Genomic DNA, 24985 nt, shown 5'->3' on the forward strand with positions numbered 1-24985 from the left:
CACTATCTCGTCCGATTCTCAGGAAGTTAACTCGAAACACGGGATTAACGAACGGTAATTACAGTTACTTCTACTCCATTCCTGTGATCACGAGTGGAATACTAAAAAGATTAATCGCCCTTATTATCATCGTTAAAATCCGAAATTTCGTAGCTCAGTGACGAATTTGTTCATTAAAATTCCATATTGTTTTCTATCTCATTCAAAACAATTCATTCCACAGTAGCATTATTCTACTTTCATACGGAGTTAATACTTTTTTCAATAGCGTACTATATAAAATACAAAGTTAAACTCCCTGTTCGCTGTATTTTCATCCAGAACAAAGATGCTTTTTACTCGTACCTTGAAAGAAACGTTACATACAGCATTGCGTTCCGTTGTAATTGTACTCTTACATTTTCGCGCGGAGGGAAGACAGTTTTTGAGAGAACGCACACAGAAGTGTCTCGTACGATTCATTCTTTATTCCGTGCTTTGTATAATTTGTGCCAAGACTCGCATCCGAGTATATATATTTTTCGCGCCCGACGAGCGTTTGATTCCTATCTGTCATTCGGAACGAACGAAGGAAATAGGTCAGCCGAACTGTTTTCAAGGGTCTGTCTGCCGCGTGAAAATTCGCGGTACGTAGTAATCGTTTGATGCCGCCGTTTAAAAAATGTTCGGCCTCCATTCGGGAGGGGTGGGACACTTTTCAAACGGCGTTGACTCTCCGAGCGAATGCCGAACGCGTTCGCGGGGAATTCGAGATAATCGCGTTCGATAAACGGGGATATGAAAACGAATTGAAAGATGAAACGTATGTAACTATTACGTTCTATCCTCTTTATCCTCTGAAAACGGTTCGGAAATTTCGCGAGAAAATATTCTGAGATCAAAGTCCAGAGTTTTATTTTCAACAGTTAACACTAGAGCAACTGAGCATTTAACATGATTAATATGTAATTCTTATAAAAATTGTAAAAATAGATTTCCTTCGGTTTCTTTATATATAATTATTGTCGTGTACCTTGTTTTCCACCGACTATGTTCGGTAGTTAAACTAGTACGTCGCACGCCGTTATAACTCCCTAACCGTTGTTTATTTTTTATGTTGAACGGTAATCTTACGCAATATCGTCCGTCTGCATCTCGTATTGTACCCTGTTTAAATGAAATTTCCGCGGCCCTTTCTTCTTCTGATAAATACGATTTCTCCGCGACTTCTTCTATCTCCCGGAATTTGTTTAACGTTTTATCTAAACTCGACGTAACAAGGAACGATTTTACTGATGGGTTCTTATATGCGGGTTGCAAATCTGTTTTGCCGGTAACTATCCATCCTAACCTAGTTTTCTGCAATATGATACTGTTGTTATTTAATTTAATTTGTCCAATGCTTAATAGGCTGAAGAACAATGTATTGCCTAATAACGCGTCTATCTTCCCTGGCTTATGGAATTCCGGATCTGCTAACGCGATGTTTTGCGGTACTTGAATCGCGGTTCTGTTTACTTGTCGGGATGGTAGTAATCCGGTAATCGAGGGTACAGCAATCATCGATATCGGAGTGGAAAAATTACTATTCCGCGCCTTGACTATTGTTTTTACACTATATTGTGCCCTGGTCGCCTGCTGACCTAAACCTGATAGCGTTAAATTTACGTTATGCTTACATAATTGCAAATTTTCTGCTAATTCACTGGTTATAAAATGCGTCTGAGATCCCCCGTCTAATAAAACGCGGCACTCGTGTTCCTTGTTGAATTGGTCTAATATTTTTATCCGCGCTGTACCAAGCAATATTTCTGAATCGCATGTGACCGTTAACGCAGTTGCATTGGCTCCCGCGTTTGTTATTTGAGCTTCTACTTGGGTGTTACTAGTGTTCATATTGACCCGGTGTTCGTTATTAAAATGTAATAATGTATTGTGCCTTTGATTGCATTTCCTGCACCCGTTTGCTTGACACGTGGCGACTAAATGTCCAGTTCGGAAGCAATTAAGACATAACTTATTCTGTTTTATCACCTCTAATCTATCCCGAATTGAAGCTTGCAAAAAATGTTTACAATAGTAAATTTCGTGGTTCTCGTTACACATGACGCACTTAGTATTTGTCGTCGCTACGTGAATGTACCCCCTTGCATTAACTTTGTTTCGTAGCGGACGATCTTGATACGGAACCCGTTTCATTGTGTTAGAAAATTCCGCTTCAATCTCCTCGCCACGCGCTTGTTTGTTTACAAAACTAACTAATTGTTCGAATGTCGGCATCTCATCATTTTCTAAAGTGCGTTCCCATCCGCGTCGAGTATTTATGTCTAGCCTTTTTCCTATCAAATAAACTAATATCGCGTCCCATTGTTCTACGGGCTGACCTAGAGTGGCGAGTGCATTTACATGCATTTGAGCCTGTTCCGCCAATGATCTGAGGCTCAAGGGTGCATCGCGAGTTACTTCTGGTAATTCAAATAACGTTTTCAAATGCGACTGTACGATTTGTCGCGGTCTGTTGCATCGCCTTTGTAACAAGTCCCAAGCGACCCGGTAGTTCGGTTCTGACGCGTTTAACGAGGTAATTACCGACGCAATTTCTCCGCGAAGTGCATTTTTCAATAGATGGAATTTTTGTACCGCAGGTAAGTCTAAATTGTCGTGGACCAATGTTTTAAAGGTATCATGGAAACTGTGCCATTCAATGGGATTACCGTCGTATGGTTTTATCTCTATTTTTGGTAGAAGGGTACTTTCTTGCCTTACCGTTACGGTATTTGGCGAGTCTGTGAATCTACCTGTGCTTGCTAAATTACTAGGGGTTTGTAATCTCTCAATTCGGCGGTTTAGGAGGCTACTTATCTTAAAATAGTTTCGTTCGAACTGTTCTCTTTCCGAATCGTGATCGGAAACCTCGTCCTCTAACTCTATGCTTGACTGAACGTTTTCAAAGCTTGTATTTAACTCTATCACCTTTTCCTTGCGAATTTGTAATTCATGAATGTCAAACTGATCGTCCTCACCCAGATATGTTTCTATCCGCGTAAGTTGCCCTTTAATTGTGGCTCGTTGTCTCTTAAGACCCTTTAATTGAGCTGTCTCAGGTACGTTCGTCATATTGCGATAATTGAACAACTAATGGAATCGAGATCGCGACTGGTCAATAAGGAACAATGTGTGAAGGAGTGGTGATTTCTAGACTCACCCTACAGGCGTCTGAGCTTCTAAATAATGCTACGGCTGCAAATCCTTGAGACTGCTGCGATGCCTTGATGTTGCTGCGAATCCTTGATGCTGCTGCGATGCCTTGATGCTGCTGCGATGCCTTGATGCTGCTGCGATGCCTTGATGCTGCTGCGATGCCTTGATGTTGCTGCGATGCCTTGATGCTGCTGCGATGCCTTGATGTTGCTGCGATGCCTTGATGTTGCTGCGATGCCTTGATGCTGCTGCGATGCCTTGATGTATCCGCTGTCCGACGGCTGCTTCCCCGGTTGAGGCGTCCAAATCTGGCTGCTTCCTCAGTTGAGGTGTCCGATACGGCTGCTTACGAATAACTCAGCTTCACCGGCGACGTATTATCCTACGGTGATGCTGTTGATCTGCCCTCTCCAAAGTGAGGCTAAGATCCCAATATATGAACTGCTTTTCTGCTGCACTACAAGCTCTATACTTGCTAACAATTGTCAATGATGTCCAAGGAGGATGTACTAATTACAATTGAGTCACTCCTCGGTAGTCACTACACTGCTCTATGTTTCTATATTTGCCGAAAAATCCGGCTCGAAGGACCAAATGTCGTGTACCTTGTTTTCCACCGACTATGTTCGGTAGTTAAACTAGTACTTCGCACGCCGAATTAACTTTGTGCGAATTTTTAGGTTTGTGAAGTGGACTGTATTTACTTGTGAAAATCAGTGTAGTGACTCGAAATATGTTCGATGCTCTCTATTTGCTGGTTTGACTATTTGTTTCCAACTATGATTCTCGACTCACTATTCTCGACTCCTATTCTCGACTGAAAATGGTTGTGGAAGGGAGACACAATCCCTTCCCTTCTAGTCTTCCTAGTTGCTAAAGTTAATAACTAATTCGTCCCGTTTGCAATCGCCGACCGTGGCAGGTAAAAAGCAAGAAACGCTTGGCCTTAGAAACACATGCTAACGGACGGGCAAGAGAGTTAAAAATACTGGTGACTGGACACCAGATGTAAACAATAGGCAAAGAAAATCTACAGCAATAATCGCGGGCCTTATGGGTTCAGGGATTTATGGCTGCCACGGTCCCTTCTCGTAATACCGTAAAGACGATTGCAAGTTGTGAACGGGACGAAGGCTCCTATTATTTCGAAAAAACTACCAAATGTACAATAAGCCGTAGCAAACATAAAGGGTGTATACAAACTAAAAGGTACGATGGTTCTAAGGGGTCGGAGGAAACGTTAAGGCTGTAAGTGGCCTTAACAATTATAGTACTGAATTGAAACTACTATTTCTCAATTCATTTCAGATATTCAATGCTCAAGGCTTAAGCTGTTAAGTATCACCGGAATTGCTTATAATTCCTATGAACAATTGATCGTATACATATCAACACTAGAATTGTCAAGCTTTCAACGCGATACATATGCAATCCCCATAAAAATAGTAACCGTAGATTGTTCTCGGCTTCCTCAGATGTTCATTGCAGTAATCAACTGGTACTTTCAAAGTCATTCCTATATTTAACACCTTCGAAACGTCAATAACCGCGAAACGAGAAAAATGCACCCTGCCGTTTCGATAAGCGCGTTTGCTCTAGTGTCAAAGACAAGATTGCCCGAGCAATTTTCACGAAGTGCTTCCGAAGTATTCGCCATTTTGCGCGCAACAATCTGACGATCTCTTCGAGTACGATCGACGGACGTTCGACGGGAGATTCTGGGATTCGGAAAAGGGGGTTGATGTCGAGCAATCTGTCGGCGCTCGATAAAATCCGCGTCGATCGTAGCCGAACTATTCTAATTCCTATCGATGGCTGGGCTGATGTACGTCACCCGGTAGAATAAATGCGTAATAAAATTTTAACGGCCCGCCGAGGAGGATTTAATGAGCAATAATGGAATCCGAGGAATCCCGTAACGGGAAAGTTATAATGATTTTTCCGGCGGCGGGAGATTAAAAGACGAATACATTTCCATTTTATGAACTGTTTTAGACGATCTCCTCCGTCGGATACGGTGGATCAATAATTCAGAGATTCTCGGTGCTCGGCTGGGCACCGGCCGGCTGGCCGCCCGGGAAGAATGGTTTTTCGGAATTCCTCGTAAAACAGTACACCGCGACTGTTTTACTCGCGGCAGTAACAACTTTATTCGCGGCCGAGCATCTATAAAATGATCGTAAACCTCATTGTACGGGCGTGCAGAGAGAAAAAAAGCGGCGGAGGAACAGGTCGACGGGGGCGGGAGAATATTTCAAATTTTCATTTTCGGATTATCCCGTTCGCGCCGATCCCGCGCGATTAATGTCCCACGAGGTGCCTCGCGAAATCGTTTTCTCGGGAGGAACACGCTGTTCACGCGTGTAATAGGTACTTCGTAACAATTAGAGCTTTCCTTTCTATCGGTGAATTTGTTTGTTTCCTGGGATGGGAGAATTCGTCGTGATTTTTGTACACTGCGAGCGCACAGCGTTGTCTGGTTCAGTAATAATTAAACTGTGGATTCGTGTGCAGTCGTTTTCAAGCTTGCAAACTATTCGAGAACAGTTTCGTTCGCACGAAGTCACCTATGAAGGTAAATATTTACTGCAAGTAGTAACAACAGCGAAATGTTACTGCTGGAAAAGATGACAAAATAGCAATAATAGTACGATGATCTGGATAAATATGACTATTAAATATAATAAGCGATCGTTGATATTTACTCGAAAGGGAAGCTATCGACCCCGGAAATTCCAAAAATCATGAAACGTTCTATATAAGTAGAGTAAACCAAGCCTAATAAATTGCAATTTTTGTGCCGAATTTTACTACGGAGGGGTGGGAAATTTCTCTTTCCCATGGATTAACTTGAGAACGGTAAAAGATACTGAAAAAAGTTCCAACAAAAAGCACAGAATTCTATCACGCCTACAAAACTACAAGCTAAAATTTGTCAGCATTCGAATTTTTCAAACTATATAAAACTTCACTTACTCTGCTTACATAAAATTTCCTAATTTCTTGAATTCCCATGTTCAATAACTTCCTTAATCAGTTGAAGATCGTTCTCGTTCCATTAACACAATGAAATCCATGTGGGTCACCGGTGACTCCCGAGCAAATCGAATTAGTATAGTTCACGCAATTAAACGATGATTATCCGAAAACATTTCTATATCATGTTACCTAATACAATGACATTCGTTTGGACGAACGTGCAATAATGACAATGCAATTCAGTCAAATGGTTTAATATTACTTTTTAATATTACTTTATTTCTTCCATTTCGTATATTTTCCTCGATGAAATCGTGCGGCGTTCAACCCGTTAAAGGCAACGAACAACAATCTTGGATCGTGATAGGTTAAGAACCGCTGTTCTGGGGAATCGTAGGATTTCCAGGCCAATTAATTTCTCGGGGTCGGCTCGAGGGGCGATTTTCAGTGTCAAGGTGGCCGATGGAGAGAACGGGGATCGAAAAGGGGTCGGGGTCGCCGCGGCAGGAGTATTTGAAACTCCTCCGGTAAGAACGCGAGGAACGCTGGTACTACGGGGGTAGCGGAGTATCGCGGTGGTGGTGCCGGTTTGCGGTGGAACACGTAACCCACACTCCGACGCGGCTCCGGCGCGCTGGAGCGCCGTTAAAAGTGGTGGTAGTGGCGTGGCCGTGTCGTAGTACTAGCGGTAGTAGTAGTAGTAGTAGTAATAGTAGTACGATAGTGGGTACAACGCTATGCCTGCCGGAGTTCATGAATGAACGACCACTTCGCTTTCGCGCGAGCGCTAATGGGCTTCCTTTCTCGTGCATCGAACCGCTCTCCCGTATTTTTGTTACGCCCCCGTTTGGCCCACACCTGTTACCTGGACAACGAATCGCGCTTTCGATTGGTAATGATGTCGGTGGCGATACGGTGACGCGCTGTCACCGCGGTGAACGGTTTCGCGTCGATCGTCAAACTGCGGGGATCCTTTGACCCTCGAACTGTTGTACTCGTCAAAACGACGGGTTTCAGATTTCTTGTTTCGTAGTTATCGATATCTTAACACACTGTGGCTAACAAGGCTAAATTTCAGCTGCTAGAAACGCGAGCGTCGGTGATTATATCGATACATTTTCGATTTTTCCTATAGAAACTCCTATATTGTGTCTGTTGGGATTTCAACCGATTTATAATTTAGTTTGCGTAGTTTTAAATCAATTTCATTACTCGTTTCCGTAAGGAGCATCTGTTCCTTTTCAATAGTCGCAGAAGAAGAATCTGGGAATGGGTCGTTTTGATCTGTTTTGGTAGTTCTAGTGTTACACATCAATCAAACCGAAATTTGTAACTTACGAAAAAGAACAAGGAATTCGATTTCGTAATTTTACTTTGGATTTGTGTTATACATATCGAATTTGGTTGAGAAGCTTTAGGGCGAGGCTGATGTTATGTTGCAGGACATGGGATTAAAAGCGTTAAATATTCGAAATGGTTTGAAAAATGTATAGATTTTCTTTAATATTATTATCATTGTGTGAAGAATCTCGAAAGAAATCTATTGTTACAATTTTTATCAGGATTACATGTTAGGCGTGTTAAATGCTTCATTGTTAAAGTACGGTGAAACCTCGATCGTTCAGTTTGAGTCTTTGCTCTAGGATACGTAAGAGAATGAGAGTCTGTTTATTCGAGAACAATATTTGTTTCGACGATAAGAACGATGGGATTTTTTATAAATTACATGAAAGCTAAGCAGAACGTATAGGGTGACAGTTTCATATGACGGTTCGTTTTATAATTATTTTATAATCCAGATGTAATGGCCGCATGTACACTTCCGAAATACCGAGGGCGCAGCGAATTCAAGCGAGACGGAATAATTGAAACGCTAATTCGCTCGTATTGTGCCAGCACGGATGAAAATACGGCTTCATGAATTCCCGACGATTATTTGATTTTGAAGAGTCCGCTTCTTATTGCCGCGCCGAGACTTCTTCTTTACCGGGAATCGTCGGAGCACGCTTGAAAAGATTTCATTTCGTCCCGGAATTGTAAATTTACTTAAACGCCGGGGCTCGGTCGAACCACCGGACCCTTTTCGCTATCAAATTATGCTCCGTGTTAATCGAGTGTTTCTGCGTGGATTTTCTGAATCGAATCGGGCAGCCAGTACAATGAAATTCATCAATCAAACGAACAATGATATCACCAAATTTTTATTTCTATTGCACTTTTCTCTTTCCCCAAGAGTGACTTACTCCCAAATTTGTATAAAAATTAGAACAGTACGTTTCTCGAGGTTCGAAGGGTTTCCTAATCGTGTATCTGTGCAAATATACAAATTTCATTGAAAACCTTTCGCAGAAACGCTTTCATAATTCGAACACTCGCGAATTAAATATTCTGAAGTGGGTCAATTTCATCCGTTCGGTAGTCTTAGCGTTAACTCTTGTTCTTCTCGGATTCTTATCAATTTATTGGAACTTGAAGCTACAGCTCCATCGCACGCAAGTTCAAACATTTACAGTCCACTCGTTACAAGAGTCTGCTCTCCGAACGCACCTACAATATTTCCTCTCGGCCGGTTGCCAATCTCGTTTCCCTCATCTCCATGCATCGATTTGATCTATTTCTCTTTCCCGGCTCGGTACATAGATAACCCCTTTTTCCCCGTAATTAACGGTTCCGATCGTCGACGGTCAGTTTCGCAATCAAACTGTCCTTGTTTATTCAGCCGCCGTTTCCGTTGAAGTTTTTCATAATTATCTCGACGTTTGATTTTTCGGGAGTGTCTCGTCGCTTGATATACGGCTGGCCCGGTTTCGCCGTTATACCACCGTCGACGTTGCGAAGACACGGCCACCGGGCCGGCAGTATATTTTAACGGCGACAGTAAAATCCTGATAGAATTTGTATGCGATTTCGGTTTAGGCGTGTCCCGGGGTCGTTGGTCGCGCTCGTAAAACCCGTTCGACGCGTCTCGCATCCCGTGGGCTCGTGTCTTTCAACCCTCTCCGCTCTCCGCTTCTTCCTCAGTCTATATATATTTTTTTTACGACGTGTTTGTATCGTATTCCGCCGGAATATTCGAGCATTCTTCTCCATCCGCCGTCGCTCGATCGCAAGGAAGAATTTATCGACGGTGATAGCTCGGAAGCTTACGCGCGCGAAGCGAACGCTTTGCACGTTTCCTCGTGAGATACTAAGGGGTTGAACGCCGCGACGGTCACTGATGAACCGCACTAAACGCGACCTCCAATGTGAAGACCTCAGCGAAGCTAATCATTGTAACTTACTCGACTGAAACTATAATCATCAACTAAACCGTAGAATTTTCACAGTTGCTGGTGGTACAATATAACATGATTTGACAAAAGAATCTCAGTTAATAACTCGATTAACACTTTGACAGCAGAGTAAACTCATCAAATTTCCTATGCAGTGAAACAAGTTTTTTATTATAGGAAAAACTAAGAAGATAAGGTTTATCATATCGATTGCTGTACTACCTTTCTTATATATGTACATTCAACAAAATTCAGTTAGTTTATTAAGTCACCAAAAAATGAATCTTAAAGTTCAGATAAAACATGATGTCACTCAAATCTAGCTGACGTGGCAGTCAAAGTGTTAAATAACTCGATATCACATCTTTCTCGCAACGCCGTTTCTCTAAAGATCGATCCTCAAGCTCGAAGTATTAGAGATCGTTGTATCACAAGAATCGAACTCTCCGTAGAATGTTCAAGAATACCCAGTAACAATTGACGATCGAAAGTCATTAAAATTTGTTAATACGCTTCGAACTCGAGAAGATTCGAAAATCCCGAAAATTGATTAGAGGCTTCCTTAATCATCGAATCGATGGCGCGGACCCGGTACACGAATCCGTTTGTCCGAGCTTCATCGAAGCGAAACTGTGCGTCCCCGATAAAATTTCATTTTCGATCCGAGCGTCCTTTATTAATTACTAGTAGATCCCGGGCGCCGTGTACCGTGCGCGCGATAATGCAGCGTAAATATTTATCGCGATTCCATTACGATATCCGCGCGCGTCTCGAATCACGGTTGAAACGGAAGTCTGAAATTCGCGGGAAGAAACGGCGCGAATGTGATCGAACCGGCGCGTTGTCTCCTCGTCTGGAACGTACACTCGCTGCTCGACACTTGGAGTGTTTGTTCAATTAATCGCGCGCGCCTCGCGAATCCCTTTTTTGTTTCGCGTATCGATCCACCCGGGACGACAATCATGGCCTCCTCCGCTATCGGATTTCGATTACTCGTCACGCAACTCGCGTCCCCGTTAATTCGATTCGCGTTTTCGCGTTCTTTCGCCGGGGAAAATAACTTCTCCCGACGGCACGGGGCTGCGGGCGACAAAACAACGATGTTCGAACGCGGTTCGACCCGTTTCTCCGCGGCGTTCGTCGCCTCGATCGCGACGGGATCGTTGAAACGCATTAAAAGTCGGCGCGTCGCACAGTGGTCGATTTTCTTGGTAAATGAGACAAAAATGGGGAAAACTTTGAAAATTGCAAGCTTTTATGTAATTTGATTTATTATTGTTTCATATGTATATAACTGATACACTTTTTACCTAATCTTATAACCGAAAGAATGGAAGTATATACAAGTTATTCAAATTTTAAATCGTTTTTCTTATCGGTCGAATAAATGTATTGCAGATTATTTGAGAAACTGAAAGTATGGGTTTCAAATGTTTACATGACCCCGACCGTTGTAGCGAATAAAAAAGAAACAATGCGAATTTCCTGTTGTCAGTGTTTACATTTGATTTTCAAATATACCAGACAAAAAGTAAGTTTTCGAATAATATTGATTTTCGTCCCACTTTTCATATTAATCGTCCACTGTGCGCCGCGTTGTCGTCCGTAATCCCGCGGAAAAATATTTCACGCTCGCGCGGTGCCTCGTTTTTCCGTATTTTTTTGTTCCCGAATGGACAATGACCGCGTTGACGGGCTCGACGCAGGCGGATCTCATTCGGAGCTCGTGCGCAGGGAAATTAATAGCGCAACGGGCAACATTATCGGTTATTATGTCTCGGAAGACACGCACCGCGGACGCCAGAGAGCCGGGCGTGAGTTTGATGCGTGCATTAAGCCCGGCCGGTTGAAATATTAAACGCGACATTGACTCCGGGCGCAAATGATCAGCCCGTTACCGATCCAGGCGACGATTAATTTACGCTCGACCAGGTCCCGCGCGCTGGTCGCGTTTCGCACAGTGATTTTTCATCATTCCGAGCAATTTTTGCGGCGTGAAGGAACAGCGCGCGATATTTAGATGATTTTATATGCGAACCGAATTGCAATCTGGTTGATAGGTTGTACAATCGGACCGAATTTATCGGAATTGACGGATCGATCAGTTACGTAGTTGCGCCGTTACGTAAGAAAAGGACGCAATTCCGTTGGACATTTATAACGCGACCGAAACAATTAATTTTCCGGCGTGGTTACGAATTAACGCGGCGGCGGCCTGCCATTAATCACGTGTAACAAACCTAGACTGTTCCGCGTTAATCGGCAATTCATACTTTCGCGTTAATTCGATCGGGCCGACGTTGCGCCGGGGGACAACGCGAGATTTATTTAATCGACGGTTAAACAAGCGAAGTATAACGGTAAAGTGGATCTTCCGTTGTTTATCCGTATCAAATATACTCTATCGGGAACCTCGTTTCGATCGGAAATCCGGGGATCTGTTTTCACGTCTCGACAGATAGGATTCACCAATTAAGACACCGTGCGCCGGTTACATCTGCAATTAACGCATCCAAGTACTTAGCCTCGCGTCTTGACTTAATTGAAGTGGACGCGAAATTTCACGCCACAGCCTCACCGAAATTCCCCGGAATCGTGGTCCTCGCAGGATCACGGGAGCACGTAATTCCGCGACGATTAATAGATTTTTCAACTCGAGACGGTTGTAACGCGCAAAGAAAATGGCGCTCCCTTCGAGACTGGCTCAGGAAACTTATCGGCAGCCTCCGTCCCTTGGCGCGTCGTTCTCTGAAAGTGCCGGGGACGGGTCCCGTAATTAGTGAGGAAAGGTAATTGGTAAAAAGAGTAACTCGTTACATGCCTTGCGACGTGTTACGAACTGCACGAGAGTCTCAGAAGCTTCGAGTAATAAAGACGAACTTGAGGTTTTCGTGGTATCAAATCAAATGTTATTAAATGTTTATTAAGGCCCTCCGAACAGAAGCTCTCGTAATTAACGAACGTTTAATATCGTCCGGTTTAATATCGCGAAAATCTTAGGTCCCTCGAGTGACTCAAAATGGTACCCTTCGTAATTAGCGTTCCTCTCGTTTTATCCATCAAATTATTCTATTCGCTTATTACGTCCCATTAAATACTTACTGCACATTTTGCTTATTTCTTCGCGTTTTCCACTACTTTCCGATATTTTAATTGCATATTTATAATCGAAAATATTTCTACATCTCGACATTATTCACTCGACTTATTCCTGAACTCCTGAATTTTCTTCTTTTCGCAATGATTACAAAAATAACAGATATTTCTCCGATCAGTTATTAAAAAAACTGATGTAGTAATGAGGAAACTGAATTGTAAATCAATTAAAGTCGCGATAGATGCGCTCTTGGAGTTTCTATAGAATTTCAAACAGTCAGTTTAACTGCTCGGCAGTTTCAGTGTTAAGAGACTCGTTCAAAGAACACGTGTCCAATGATCGTTTTCGAACACACGAACTCGAAACAAGAAAATCGACCCTTCCAACCCTGTAACCCGGAAGAGACCCTCTCTCGGGTCTCGCCAAGCGAGAACTTGGCGTTCATTAGCACGGTCGGCGTCGGAGCGCGCGGGTTAAAACGAAGATTAACGAGTATCACAATCGTCGATTGTTCCCCGCGCCGTCGGAGCATCACACGCGACGACCGGGGAAGCCCGATTGACGCGTTCGCGCGCGGGCCAAAACAAAAGTTTTTCCTGCTCCTGGGACAATGGCCTCCCACTTGCCTTTTCGAAAATACTTTCAGCCACTCGGCTCCCTTCTCCTTTTCATCCCGGTCTCCGCGAGATCCCGAGTGGTCGGAGGGAAAGTAGAAATTCTCGGAAGTCCCTTTTTCTTCCGTCAACCCTCCCGAAACTGTCTGTTCCTCCGTCAACCCCCTAACCGTGGGGAATCCAACGGGACAGGATGGAGTGGCACTCGGCCGGTGTATCGAGAGTCGACGCGGTTTGTTAACGCTAGAACTACGGCACCCGCCAAAGCGACGCATGGTGCTGCGAACGGTCGTTTTCTGGACGAAATAACTTAACTTTGCATTCGCGCAAATATTCGAAGTCCAACGAATAACCGTTTATAGAACGAACTACTCATTCGAACTCGAAGCATTCATTTGCTAAAACCCACTCTACGATTCTTCTCCAATAATTAACCCTTTGCACTCGGGTGGTGACTCTCAGTCAGCGCTTGATTTGACGAAGTATTGTGACGATATCGCTGGAATTGAGATTTTCGTTTCGTTTCCGTGAGAACCACGTTGATTTGTGACGGAGGTATCAAGGTTTTCAGAGGAGCCAAGGGAATATCCTTCATTCGAGGTCCTTCGACAGGCTCTAAATAACGATAGACTATCAGAAAGTGATACAGTCACAATCTCAAAATTACAATTACTAAATATCCGTGTCCCTACATCGACCAAAGTCGACGTAATTCGCCGAACGTTCACAAAATTCTAATATTTCTCAAATCGTCAGGCTCCACGAACCCACTATTAAACACCTAGGAAAAGGAATGCTCCTATGAAGAATACAAATCAGTCTCACCATAAAAATTTTACGATCGCAGTCAAGTTTCCTCGCAGAACAGAGAGCCGTCAACGGGAATGAAGAAATAAAGACGAACGCCTGTCGCGAATTAGCAGTTTCCGCGAGGAAAGAACGAGGGGAATGAAATCCGTCGTGATTGGCGCACTCGCGTGCTGATACGGCTCGCAGATAACTCGGGAGGTCTAACGCCGTCGAACGTCATTAAATTTAGCATAAAACTAACGGCTCGGGCATTAGCGTAACTGTTTTAAAACGGGACCCGAGGGGAGGGGGTTGAAATAATGATCTCTCGCGGGGGCTCGCTCGACCGTAGTCGATCGTTCCCCGCGAGCTTATTAGAATTTTTCGTTTGAGATATCCACTTAATTGACTCCGTGTGAAGGGATGAGAATAAGGGATGTTAGGGCGGCCGGGCAGGGAAAGAAAAAGCGTTAAAGGGGTTTGAGAGTAAGTGGTGCGGCGAGAGGAAGACGGAGAGCGAGCGAGCGAGCGAGCGAGAGAGAGAGTGAGTGGTCTGTGGGCGGGTCGCGTGGGATGGAGCTCCATTATCGTAATTAATACCATTACAATTAACGCGCCAGAGACGTCGGTACGTTCGTGGGGCGGGCTTGGATTCCTTTTACTGCACTTTTATCGCGACCAAGCTTTTCCGGCTCTGTAACGAGCGGAAACTCGGCTCAAGATTATTCTTGGATTTCTGTGCACGCGTTTCGCGAACGACGTTCCTATGTCCTTTTCCCCTTTCGCTGGATATTTCGCGGGAGACACGGGAGAGTCGCGTGTCAATCGTTTTTGAACGAGTCGTCAATGGGACGAAATGGGTAGGAGTATGATCGAGCAGCGAGTTGGAACGGCGCGAGCAAGTAGCGTAGGTCGATCGTTAATGAGTCATAGCGGTTTGGCGATTGCTAGTAGTTAAACTAGTATTAGTGATTCGAATGGCAGCGACGGGTTTTGCGGTGAAACGAAAGTGATGTAAATAAAATTCGTCATTAAAGAATCCTATATCTCAATTATTAACCTTAGAACTATTAGCAACCTCCGATCACCGATACTATCGAAATCCTCTTATACAGAATCAATAATCGAAAATACTTGAAATTGAAAATACACTCTCACAATCCCTTTCGGAAATGATAATTCCCTCTAGCTATCCGACAATGCTAATATCATAGGAAATATCGCCGAACTTCCCGGCAACAAAAGTCGAACACTTAGCTCCCGCTCCAATTACTCCGATAAACCGGGCCCACATTTTTCCGAGCGTCCGGCGAATGTTCAATTCTTCAGCCAGGGAGAACCCTTGCGCCTCCATTACCGTAATCAACGGGTCCCGCGGAGCGTGTGCCGGCAGCCTGAATTCCTTTCAAGTCGGTTTTATCACCGGGAAAGGGTTGTTCGGACGCGCGAAACCCTCGTTCCGAAAACTCTTGGATTTCCGGGGCGAGTGTTGAATGCGGCCCGTTTCATTCCATCTCGTTTTACGCTAGTCATCCTGCCGTTTTTATTGCCTGCCGTATTGTTGTTAAGCGTGCACAAGCTTCACCCTCGTTCCCACACTCTGACATTCTTACACTCTCTCTCTCTCTCTCTCTCTCTCTTTCTCTCTGTTGCTCGCTCTTGACAGTCCATTCTCTCGAAGGGTCTCGTTGCTTTCCGCGAGCACATGTTTTACGGCGATTAACGTTCCTCCGAGTGTAAACCTGACACATAACTCTCATTCATTAATTCGTTTGATAAATTAATTCGTGACGTCCCGACGGCTGATTAATCTTCCGCGCGTCTCGAGCGGCGCCGCGATCGATAGATCGGAAACGTTAGGACCGGATATCGCCCCGGCGGTTTCCCTCGTTAATCGCGAGAACAATGGCCCGCGGCTCACCCCCGCCCCGCTCTTCCTTTCACCCCTTCCCGCTACTGTTTCAAGATAATCCTTCTTGTTGAGTGATTGGTGAAACTTATATTGAACGCTCGAACAATATCCCTCGCCGGCGATTGATCGTTGTCCTGCGACGAAACGCGGGGATATTTTCGTATACGTGGAAACGCGGGACGCTGATTATTGTCCTCTGCGGCGATTAATCGCATTGGGAATTTTTTCAGGGTGTTCGACATTCTTTCGTGAGATGTAGACGACGTTCCTCGAAAGTAAGGAATGAGAACACTTAACGCTGAACGTAGCAATTACGAGGGTGCGTCTATCGAGACATCGATTGACTTATAATTCAATTCGCGTATTGCTGAATCAATTCCTTCTTTCATTTGTTAGAGAAATATTTGTTACCTTTTTAATAATTGCAAAAAGAAGAAATCAAGAATGGATCAGTTTAACCCGTCTAGTGGTTTAGATGAAACAGCGACGAGTCATCTTAGTATACGATAAACTGGGATAAGGGAACTTTAATATTTCAATCGTAACATAACGATATTTCGAACAGTTAAATTTTGATTATTTGCATCAGTGTATCAAGTGTTGCGTTTTGCCGGAGGTGAAGTGCGAATATTGATAATTAAAGGTTGATTATCGTCAACAGCAACGTTCGACAGTGACGTCAATCACTAGATTATTACAAATCCATAGATTCCATAATACTAAACATTATTAACGCGTCAAGCGCCGCGAAAATCTTGACCATCCTCCCGTAGAGTTACTCTTTTATAGCGAAAAGAAGCAAGAATAATTATTAGTTATTTACCGTTGCAATCTTCGCATCACGCTATTATCAACTTAGTTACCTTATTAAACATTTCCATTGGACATCGGTTATCTCGCATGTTACGATCCCCTTGCAGTAATTCAGAAGCGTCGATCATCAATGATTGACATGGCGCTTAACGTGTTAACATCGGAGATCCGTTCGAAATACAAAATTCATCGTAGAAAATAACCCGTTATCCCGAATGGAACGCGACCCGAATTTCCTTCTAATTCGCGCGGTCCCCAGCGTCGGGATCGAATTAAAAGCTGACCGAATATCGTTGGTTTATGGAGGAGTCTGCACGGTCGAGCGAATTGACGTTTGAAAAATTTAAGTCGCCGCTCGCCGAGCGTTTTTCGTTAATAATCGGTCGCCGAGCTTGTTGTCGGTCCGCGGATCGCGTTTCCGCGTTTCCGCTGACTGCGCGCTCGCCGCCCTTTCCTGCTGACTTGGTGTTATTATTCGCCGCGGGCGTTCTGATTTATTTGTCGATCTGGATTTTAATAATCCGTTTATAACAATCAACTATTCCGGCTCGGTGGCCACGCGGTTCGGATTCAATTATTCCGCTGTTTCCGTTTTTCCGCTTTTTTCCTCGTTTTCGCTCGCCGTTCCCACGTTCTCTCTCTCCCTCTCTCTCTCTCTCTCTCTTTCTCTTGCTCTCTCTCTCCCTAATAACTAATTCAACGTGTCATCAATTTCCTACGAGCCACTCTACGGTGTCTACCACCCCGGCGGGATGAACGGCCACCGAAAAACTAGGATAACTGGATCAGTTGCGCGTGATTAGATACTCACGATTAGATCGGATTTTGATTTGTTTGTCCATACATTGGACGCGAGCGTGGGAACCGGAGTACGACGTTAGAGGCAGAGATAAATGCGTTAACGTTTCTACTTCGATATTTATGCATTAATATCGTTGTCAAAGGAAATTCCGTTAGATTCACCCGCTATTTTTCTAATTAACGTTTTGATTTCGGTATTTGTGTATTAATATCATTGACAAAGGAAATCTCGTTCTATTGTATATTTGACGGAGGAAATTTCATTTCCCAGAAATCAATTGTCCTTTTATAACTCAATTTTCGGTTCAACGAGTTTCCAATATTTTCCTATAATTTCGTTCTTTCGAACTTCGGCTGTTCTACCGTCGAATTCGAAGCTGCCCGAATGTTTTCGTTGGTCCGAGGATATTACTGCGCTCGCGCGCTATTCCGAGCCGGCGAATTTTTCTCACGCGGAGCCGCTCCGCGCTCGCCGCAGGATTCGCATAATCGTCCGTCGCGGTGCGCGCAGGAAATTCCGTCGTTTATTTTGTTTTTCCGTTCGACGTGCCTGCCGGCGATGCAAATAACGATTCTCGCCGGTATCGAGCCGGGACCGCGATCCGGGTAAATATTAGCCGGTAATCCGGGATCGAGGTTCAGCATTAAAAATTCATGGCGAACGGCGGCGGGTCGCTTGTATTTCACGGGCCATCGGCGGGAATATTTTTCGCCGGGCCGCGGTCCCGTAGGAATACGAACGAACAAAAAAAAAAAAAATGAAGGAAACGAAACAAATAACAGGAAAAAATCGACAGGACGATTTGGGGTTGCAGGTTTCATATCCTGAACTTTTCTGCGGGGTTGCGGGAAACGCTGTGGATCGAAAGCTCGACGCTTGCACACCGCTGACGGGTTTTCTTGCCAATTCTCGATGGAAAAAACAGTTGGGTTCCGTTAATAATTAATTGTTCTATGATTGGCAACTGTCAGATGCATCTGGGGTTGTTGAGTCATTCGTTGATAGCGGTATTTTACTTGGATAGCAGGTGAGATTCGAAATAGAAGGGAATTGAGGTGTTTTTGGTACAATTTGTTTACCAAAAATCTAATATAATCTAACGTACTCTAATGTAACGTAATATAATCTAATATAATCCAATCTATATCCAAGTATATTCTAAGGCATAACGATAGGCAGTAGAAAAAGAATATTTAATTTTCATTTTTATTATAGTTTAGTCGAAATCTTCGCCACCACTTCGAAGCGATATTGCGGGACAAGGGGTAGGAAGCCGAATACATGCGTTATTATAAACGGAAAGGGCCAGCTTCACAATAAGAATCCCCGCGAGTTTAATTCACCGGAGTGCACACGCGAATTCCGGCACGACGTTTCTCAGGTGACGAAGGTTTCGGGTTTATTTTCGGAAATATTTCGACAGCGTCGAATTACTCTTCGAGTTTACGCTCGCAGCGAGCGTGACTCGGTCCGTTTCGTAAATTTCGGTAGAATTTTCTAATATAGCCGGGCTGGTAAACTTTTCATAATATCGCCCGCTGGTAGAATCGTAGACACATGTTTCCCGGAGACGCTGAAAAATTTTGTCGGCGAACGTGGAGTAAGAAATCCATTCGCGACGCTTACACCACTTCCGTAACGAACGGTTCGTGCGTCCGTGAAACGCGTTGCTCGATTTTTCTGAGACCGCGTAAAGATTTATGAAACGCTTCGAAAAACTAATATACACTCGATTCTTTCTTTACTATAGAAAAAGATCGTGCAAACAAACGTACTGCGCTATAGAAAAGATATTGGTTGCAGACAAACCATACAAAAATCACGAAATTTTTATCGAATTTTAAATAGCAGTTTGAATATAGTAATGTAGAACTAATTTATCGTAGTTGGACTCTGATTGCGTTCAATCATTCCGAATCGTGAAAAGTATTTCTTCTCCTGTAATTCTTGTTGAATCGAATGAACTGCGTGAAAACAGCGAAATAAGTCGCGTTGAATGAAAATCGTGTAGGAACAGAATGTAACGCGCTATGTTAGAGAATGAAGCGCGTACGTTCAAAGAATCCACATTCAGAAAGAAACGCAGCGTTTCTGGTCTGATAATAAATTACCAAATCAAGCCGAGCTGAAAAATCTGCTGGCTCTTTTGGTTTTATTTGAACAAGCGATATAATACAGGCTTTATTAAGCTGATGCGTACAAATATGCGGGTGTTCGCGCACGCGTGCAGCGTATATCCGAGAAGGGAGGCATAAAAAATGTTTATGAGCCGTTAAAACGCGGTATTCGCTGCCGCGGCGTCGAGTAATCTGGAGTGTAAAAATTTACGATCGTTCACGCCCCCCGAATCTCTCTCTCCGGCTCGCCGTGCGCGGGGGTGGTTCTGGCCGCGCGACCGGGAAACATCGGGCACTCGGCTTGTTTCGTCGACTCGCAGGTTTTACGAACAATTCGCATTTTTCACGTGCCCCCATCTATTAACACCGGAGAGGTCCTTTCTTTTCGTACGTTTGGAACACCCGGAATATGAAGAATATTGTATTTTAAATCCTTATATTATTATATTGAATAAATATATACTGTCAACGTTACTTTATCTACATCTTCCGTGGCATTTCGTTGCCACAAATATTCTCAGTAAAATTTAATCTTTGTCTATAAAAACTGAAACGGATATTAATAGAACTTCAACGTTGATTCGTTAAATATTTTTAGAAAGCGAAGAATACACTTGTGTCCTGAAAACTATTAATGAGATTTCCAAGATAAATTTAGCGATGTCTCGAATTCGGTTTTAATAAGCAACAAGTTTGAGAAAAAATTGGAACTCCAGCTCGGAAGCAGAGTGTGCGCGTTAACACAAACTGAATTTCTCTATAGGAACTCCAAGAGTGCTTGTGCTGAGATTTTAATTGACTTACGATTCGAAATCAATTTCTTCGATTATTTCTTAGGGAAGTATCGGCTATTTTTGTAATAATTGCAAAAGATAGACATCAGGCATGGGTCATTTCGACTCGTCTGGTAGTTTTAGTGTTAAAGAACACGCGTCGATCCTTCTCAACTAAGAATTTCACTGATTCGCCGATCAATTTTCAATATAATATCCTTCCGATCTAGTTCTGGGCGCACGAATTCGCTTGAAGATCGTTGAGATAGAAATCGCGACACTGTCTTCCCTCAAATGTATCAGCATTTCTACAGAATTAAAAGTAGCTTATACAACTTTGTAAATATCCATTTCCCTGCTTTCAAGGTATTAACCCTCTGACGAGTCGAAAGTTCTCTAGATATATTCAACATTTCCTCATCAGATGTAGACGACATTCGAAACTAAGTAATGAAGAAACATACATAAGTTAAAAGAAAGCTTTGTGTCAATATTTCAGAGAAACATTTGTTATTTTTTTAATAATCGCAAAGAGAGGACATCAGGTACGGATCATTTTGACTCGTCGGCTAGTTTCAGTGTTAGCAAAGCAATTCGGTCGGAAGTATCGCGTCGAAATTCGTTCAAGGGTTATCCGACGGCAATCCCTCGGCCCGAAGAGTGTCCGCACGGAAATATGTTTTCCGGGGGAGCGGTGGCTGACCACGACAACGGTTCCACCCCCCGTCCGTTCGCACATTTTGCACGTGCATACGTCATGGAAATGTCATTTGCAGCGTTCCGCGTGGTACGTGCGTCGGGCCACGGTGTATTATGTAATTCAGTGCTCGCAACCGGGTCACATGAGTTACAGTTCCACGAGTATCTGGTCGCCGCGGCCGAACTGGCGGCGCAGCGCTAATTACAACGTAAACCGGCGCATAATCAAACAGGTAATGGCCGTGTTGAGCACTGGATCCGGTCACGTATTAATAAACGCTTAAGATCACTTCCGGCCGGGCGAAAAATCGAATCAACCGAGCTCTTAAGATATTTTAGAACTGAAAAACAATCGGGTTTTTTGACACAAGTTTCTGAAAGTATCCTATTGTCCTGTAAGTAATAGGATTTTGCGATAATCGTGTTTTTAGGAATGAGGGTAAATGTTTTACGAAGTTCCCTCGATCTTGTTAAAAAAGACTGCAATTGAAAAAGTATTTTTCATGGGCTGATGTATTTTTTGGGATTAACCTCGTCAATATGAGATGTCTCATAGAAAAATAAGAAGGAATAGAAAATGAAATGTTTAGTTCTTGAGACTCTGTCAGAAAATCGAAAATTGAGAATTTATTTTTCTATAAAATTGTAATTAAGATGTGGTTTGATAAGATTCATTGCGTATAATGTTCATCGTATTTTCTCTAATTAGTATTCTCCCGAAGAATCCCGGTGTTTCGGAGTTTTAAAATAGCTTTGGAAAGGAAGGAATATAAATTCTCCGTTTCTCGCGTGTTTCTACTTCCAGTGATTGTGAACGGGAAGAGGGATAACGTTCGACCGACTCGCTTGCCTCTTACGTTGGTTAACAAAGATCAGTTTCCGCTGACCCGGACCGTTTCTCCGGAATATTCGCGTAATTATGTCTTTGATGATACCGAGCTGGTAACCGTAGAGCTCTGGAATGGTTAATTTCATCCGGTTTTATTGTTTCGTCGGTACGTTGAAGCGAAACTGTTCACGCGTTATGCCCGGCGTCGTTGTAGGAAGCTTGAATTTATTGTGTTGGCTTTTATTCCTCTCGGAAGATTGAACGCTCGAGAGAAAGCAATTGTGGAAGTCTCATTGATCGCCGGCATGTACCATTTCTTACCCTCCCTGAAAATAGATACGTTAAAATATTTACAATTCCATGGATAACGTCTGCAGAATTATTCTAACGAAGTTTAAATAAAAATCACACGAACACTAACGAGAAACTAATATAAAATGATGAGACGATAACGAGAAAATAAATAAATAAATTCGAAGGACAAGCGGTGTGGTCTTGTCTGGTCTTTCAACCAGACAACCAGTAAATCCACTAGTACAAGTCCACTTTTCAAAAAGAATTAAACATGTAACTCCTATCGTCAACACACCAGCCACGCCGCGATCGTTAAAAGTCATCAAGAATTCGCGAAAAACTCTGACAAAATTCCACGGACCATCAATAACCTCGCGTGTCACGGTACCAACCAACTATCGATTCCCATGCAGATTTAACCGGTAACTTTCCAATATTCATATTTCAACTTAAGTGTCCCGCACGCCGCGCCGGTTATCGGGGCCCGCGAGCGGAAAATAGCTGGAACTCAGTCAGCCGAACTATCGAGAACTATCTGGACGCTTCGGTTCGCCTTCACCTCCTTCGCACCTAACAATAACACGGAACGAGAATAAACTGCAACGTCCACGTCCGCTTAAAACATAAATTCCCACGGCAACTTTGAACTTTCTTCGCCGTTTTCATCGGAACTTTCCACGAAAGATGTATCGCGGATATATCGTATGCATGCTCGCGCTTCCTCCTCTTCTTTTTCTCCTCCACTTTTTCCTTTGCTCCGCTCCTTTCTTTTTTTTTTTACGGCCAGTCGAAGGATGGAGCGCCTCGAGGAAATTTAAATATGAACAATGGTCCGCGGGAATTAGCATAAGCGCATCGATCTTGCAGCGTCGTCCGTGCGCGCGGCGAAGTTTCGCGGGAAAAGAGCCGTTCTTATTTTCATGGAACGGTCTTTCACGTCTCTTGGTTCCGCCCGGTATGGAAATCTATGGGAATTAAATTTAAGCGGTACGGCCGCTGAATTTCACAGGAGTTCCCGCGTCCACGGTGTCTCTCGCGCGTGGAAGGAGCAGCGGTGTATCGGCGATCACACGGTTTAATCGCCCGGAAGTATTAAGTCGGCCCCGTTTCTCGGGACAAAGTGGATTAGGCGTGCGGAGCGATTCCACAGTCCATTTCGTGGAATTTTTCGCGTCGATGGAGAGGAGAGTATGTCTTTTTGCGCGTCAGGTGGAATAGATCGGTACTTTATCGGACGTTCGTGTATGATTACTTTCAATTATAATGTGTTTTATTCTGAAAATCGTGTAACTTTTATTCGCGGGATGTTTCATAATTTGCAGATTTTATTCGTTCTGAAGTGTAGTTGAAATGGTTGAATGATTAGTAGAATAGCTGGAATAAAATTATCGAGTATTACAGCAAGTAGTATAGATCAGTGATCGCCTCGGCAACTGAAATATAATTACTTAGACATTGAAACGATTAGTCGAACTAGGAGAAAGTTATCTAATATACATTTCGCACAGCAAGTAGTACAGGACGATTGATCAGACAACTAAAGTAGAATTGTTGTTGTCGAAATTGTGTTTGGGACAAGTAAATTAGAATAATTATAACTTTGAAACGACTAGTTTAATATCGAGGACGAAAGGATGAAATAGGTATCACGAAACATCAAGTAGTATGGAACAGTAATCGATCAGACGGCTAAAGTCGCTCTTAGAGCAGTTTGTTCTTTGAATCGTCCGCTTAAATTGATGAAACGGTTGCGCGGTTTGTCGTGCACATTGCCGGCAACGTCTACGAGCAATTCAGCGGCGTCCAAGTTCATTTATTTCGGCAGTGTTATCAGGTTAATGTTACAATATTTCACAAGTGGCCCGCAAGGCGACGAAGTTTCTATGGGCGCCGAGCGTCGCGGTTTCGCAAAGTAGTTGGCAGTCGAACTCGGCCGGCTTTAAGGTAGCCGGCGGGTTACAACGCGCGAAATAAACTCGGCACGTCAGCCCTCTGAAGCGGCCATTACAGGATCACGTTAATTACACCGGCACTTAACGCGTTGCCCTGGAAATTAACGCGAGCTTTCCGTGATACGTTCTTTCCGCCGAGCTTGTCGTTCTTGTTTGCTCGGAAGCATCGATCCCCTTCGCCCCGAGATTTTTCTTGCCGCGTTCCCTTCCGCCCCGACAAAAATTATACACCGCGCTACCGCATGAAAAGTCGACGTTCACGTTTCAAGTCCGCTAACTGTTGATTCGTGGGAACTTGGATAATATTCGGCACCGCGCGAGTGTAAATTTCGAACTCTCGCGACGCGTTACTCACGGCTTTCGTTTGGAATTCAGCTCGTTAAACCGTCGCCTCGCGATTTCTTTTCGCAGGAACGATCGTTGAAATTGTTTAACTGCTAAGCATTCGCTAGAAGCTAACGAATTTTATTATTGAACGCTCCTTTTCATTTTCTTCCTCGATTCCTTCGAAGATTTACCGTTGAGTGTTAAAATAGATTTTTATTTCGATTCAGGTGTGACAAGTAGATTATTCGGTTTATTCTATTAATTATGGATATCTTGAATATTGTTACATTGAATGGGTAGCTTCAATGCGAATTTCTTTCGTTATCGAGCGACGTTTACCAGCGTTCAGTCCTTCGAAGAGAGAATCACGAGTCTGCAGGAATTATTAACGAGGCGAGCCCATTTACAACCGTTTAGCTCATTTCGTGATTTTTCATGCTGGAAACGTGTTATACGTTCCCGTTTCAGTTTTTTTTTTTTAAAGGGGAACAGATTTAAGGAAGTTCAACCTTGTAAACTGCCTCGAAAGAGGGTGT

The 24985-nt window shown here is 43.5% G+C and overlaps 2 protein-coding genes across 2 annotated transcripts in view; one reads left to right on the top strand and one right to left on the bottom strand.

Moving 5' to 3' along the window:
- LOC143175098 (cell adhesion molecule Dscam1-like) overlaps positions 1-24985 on the top strand; it is a 217260-nt gene that overhangs the window by 1658 nt on the left and 190617 nt on the right. The window lies entirely within an intron of this gene.
- LOC143175097 (uncharacterized) lies at positions 814-3096 on the bottom strand. The gene is made up of 2 exons (XM_076372227.1): positions 1146-3096; positions 814-920 (listed from the first exon to the last, which is right to left on the bottom strand). The coding sequence occupies exons 1-2, from the start codon at positions 3094-3096 to the stop codon at positions 814-816; spliced, it is 2058 nt and encodes a 685-aa protein (XP_076228342.1).

Source organism: Nomia melanderi, chromosome 11 (assembly GCF_051020985.1).
Source record: "Nomia melanderi isolate GNS246 chromosome 11, iyNomMela1, whole genome shotgun sequence".
Lineage (NCBI taxonomy): Eukaryota > Metazoa > Arthropoda > Insecta > Hymenoptera > Halictidae > Nomia > Nomia melanderi.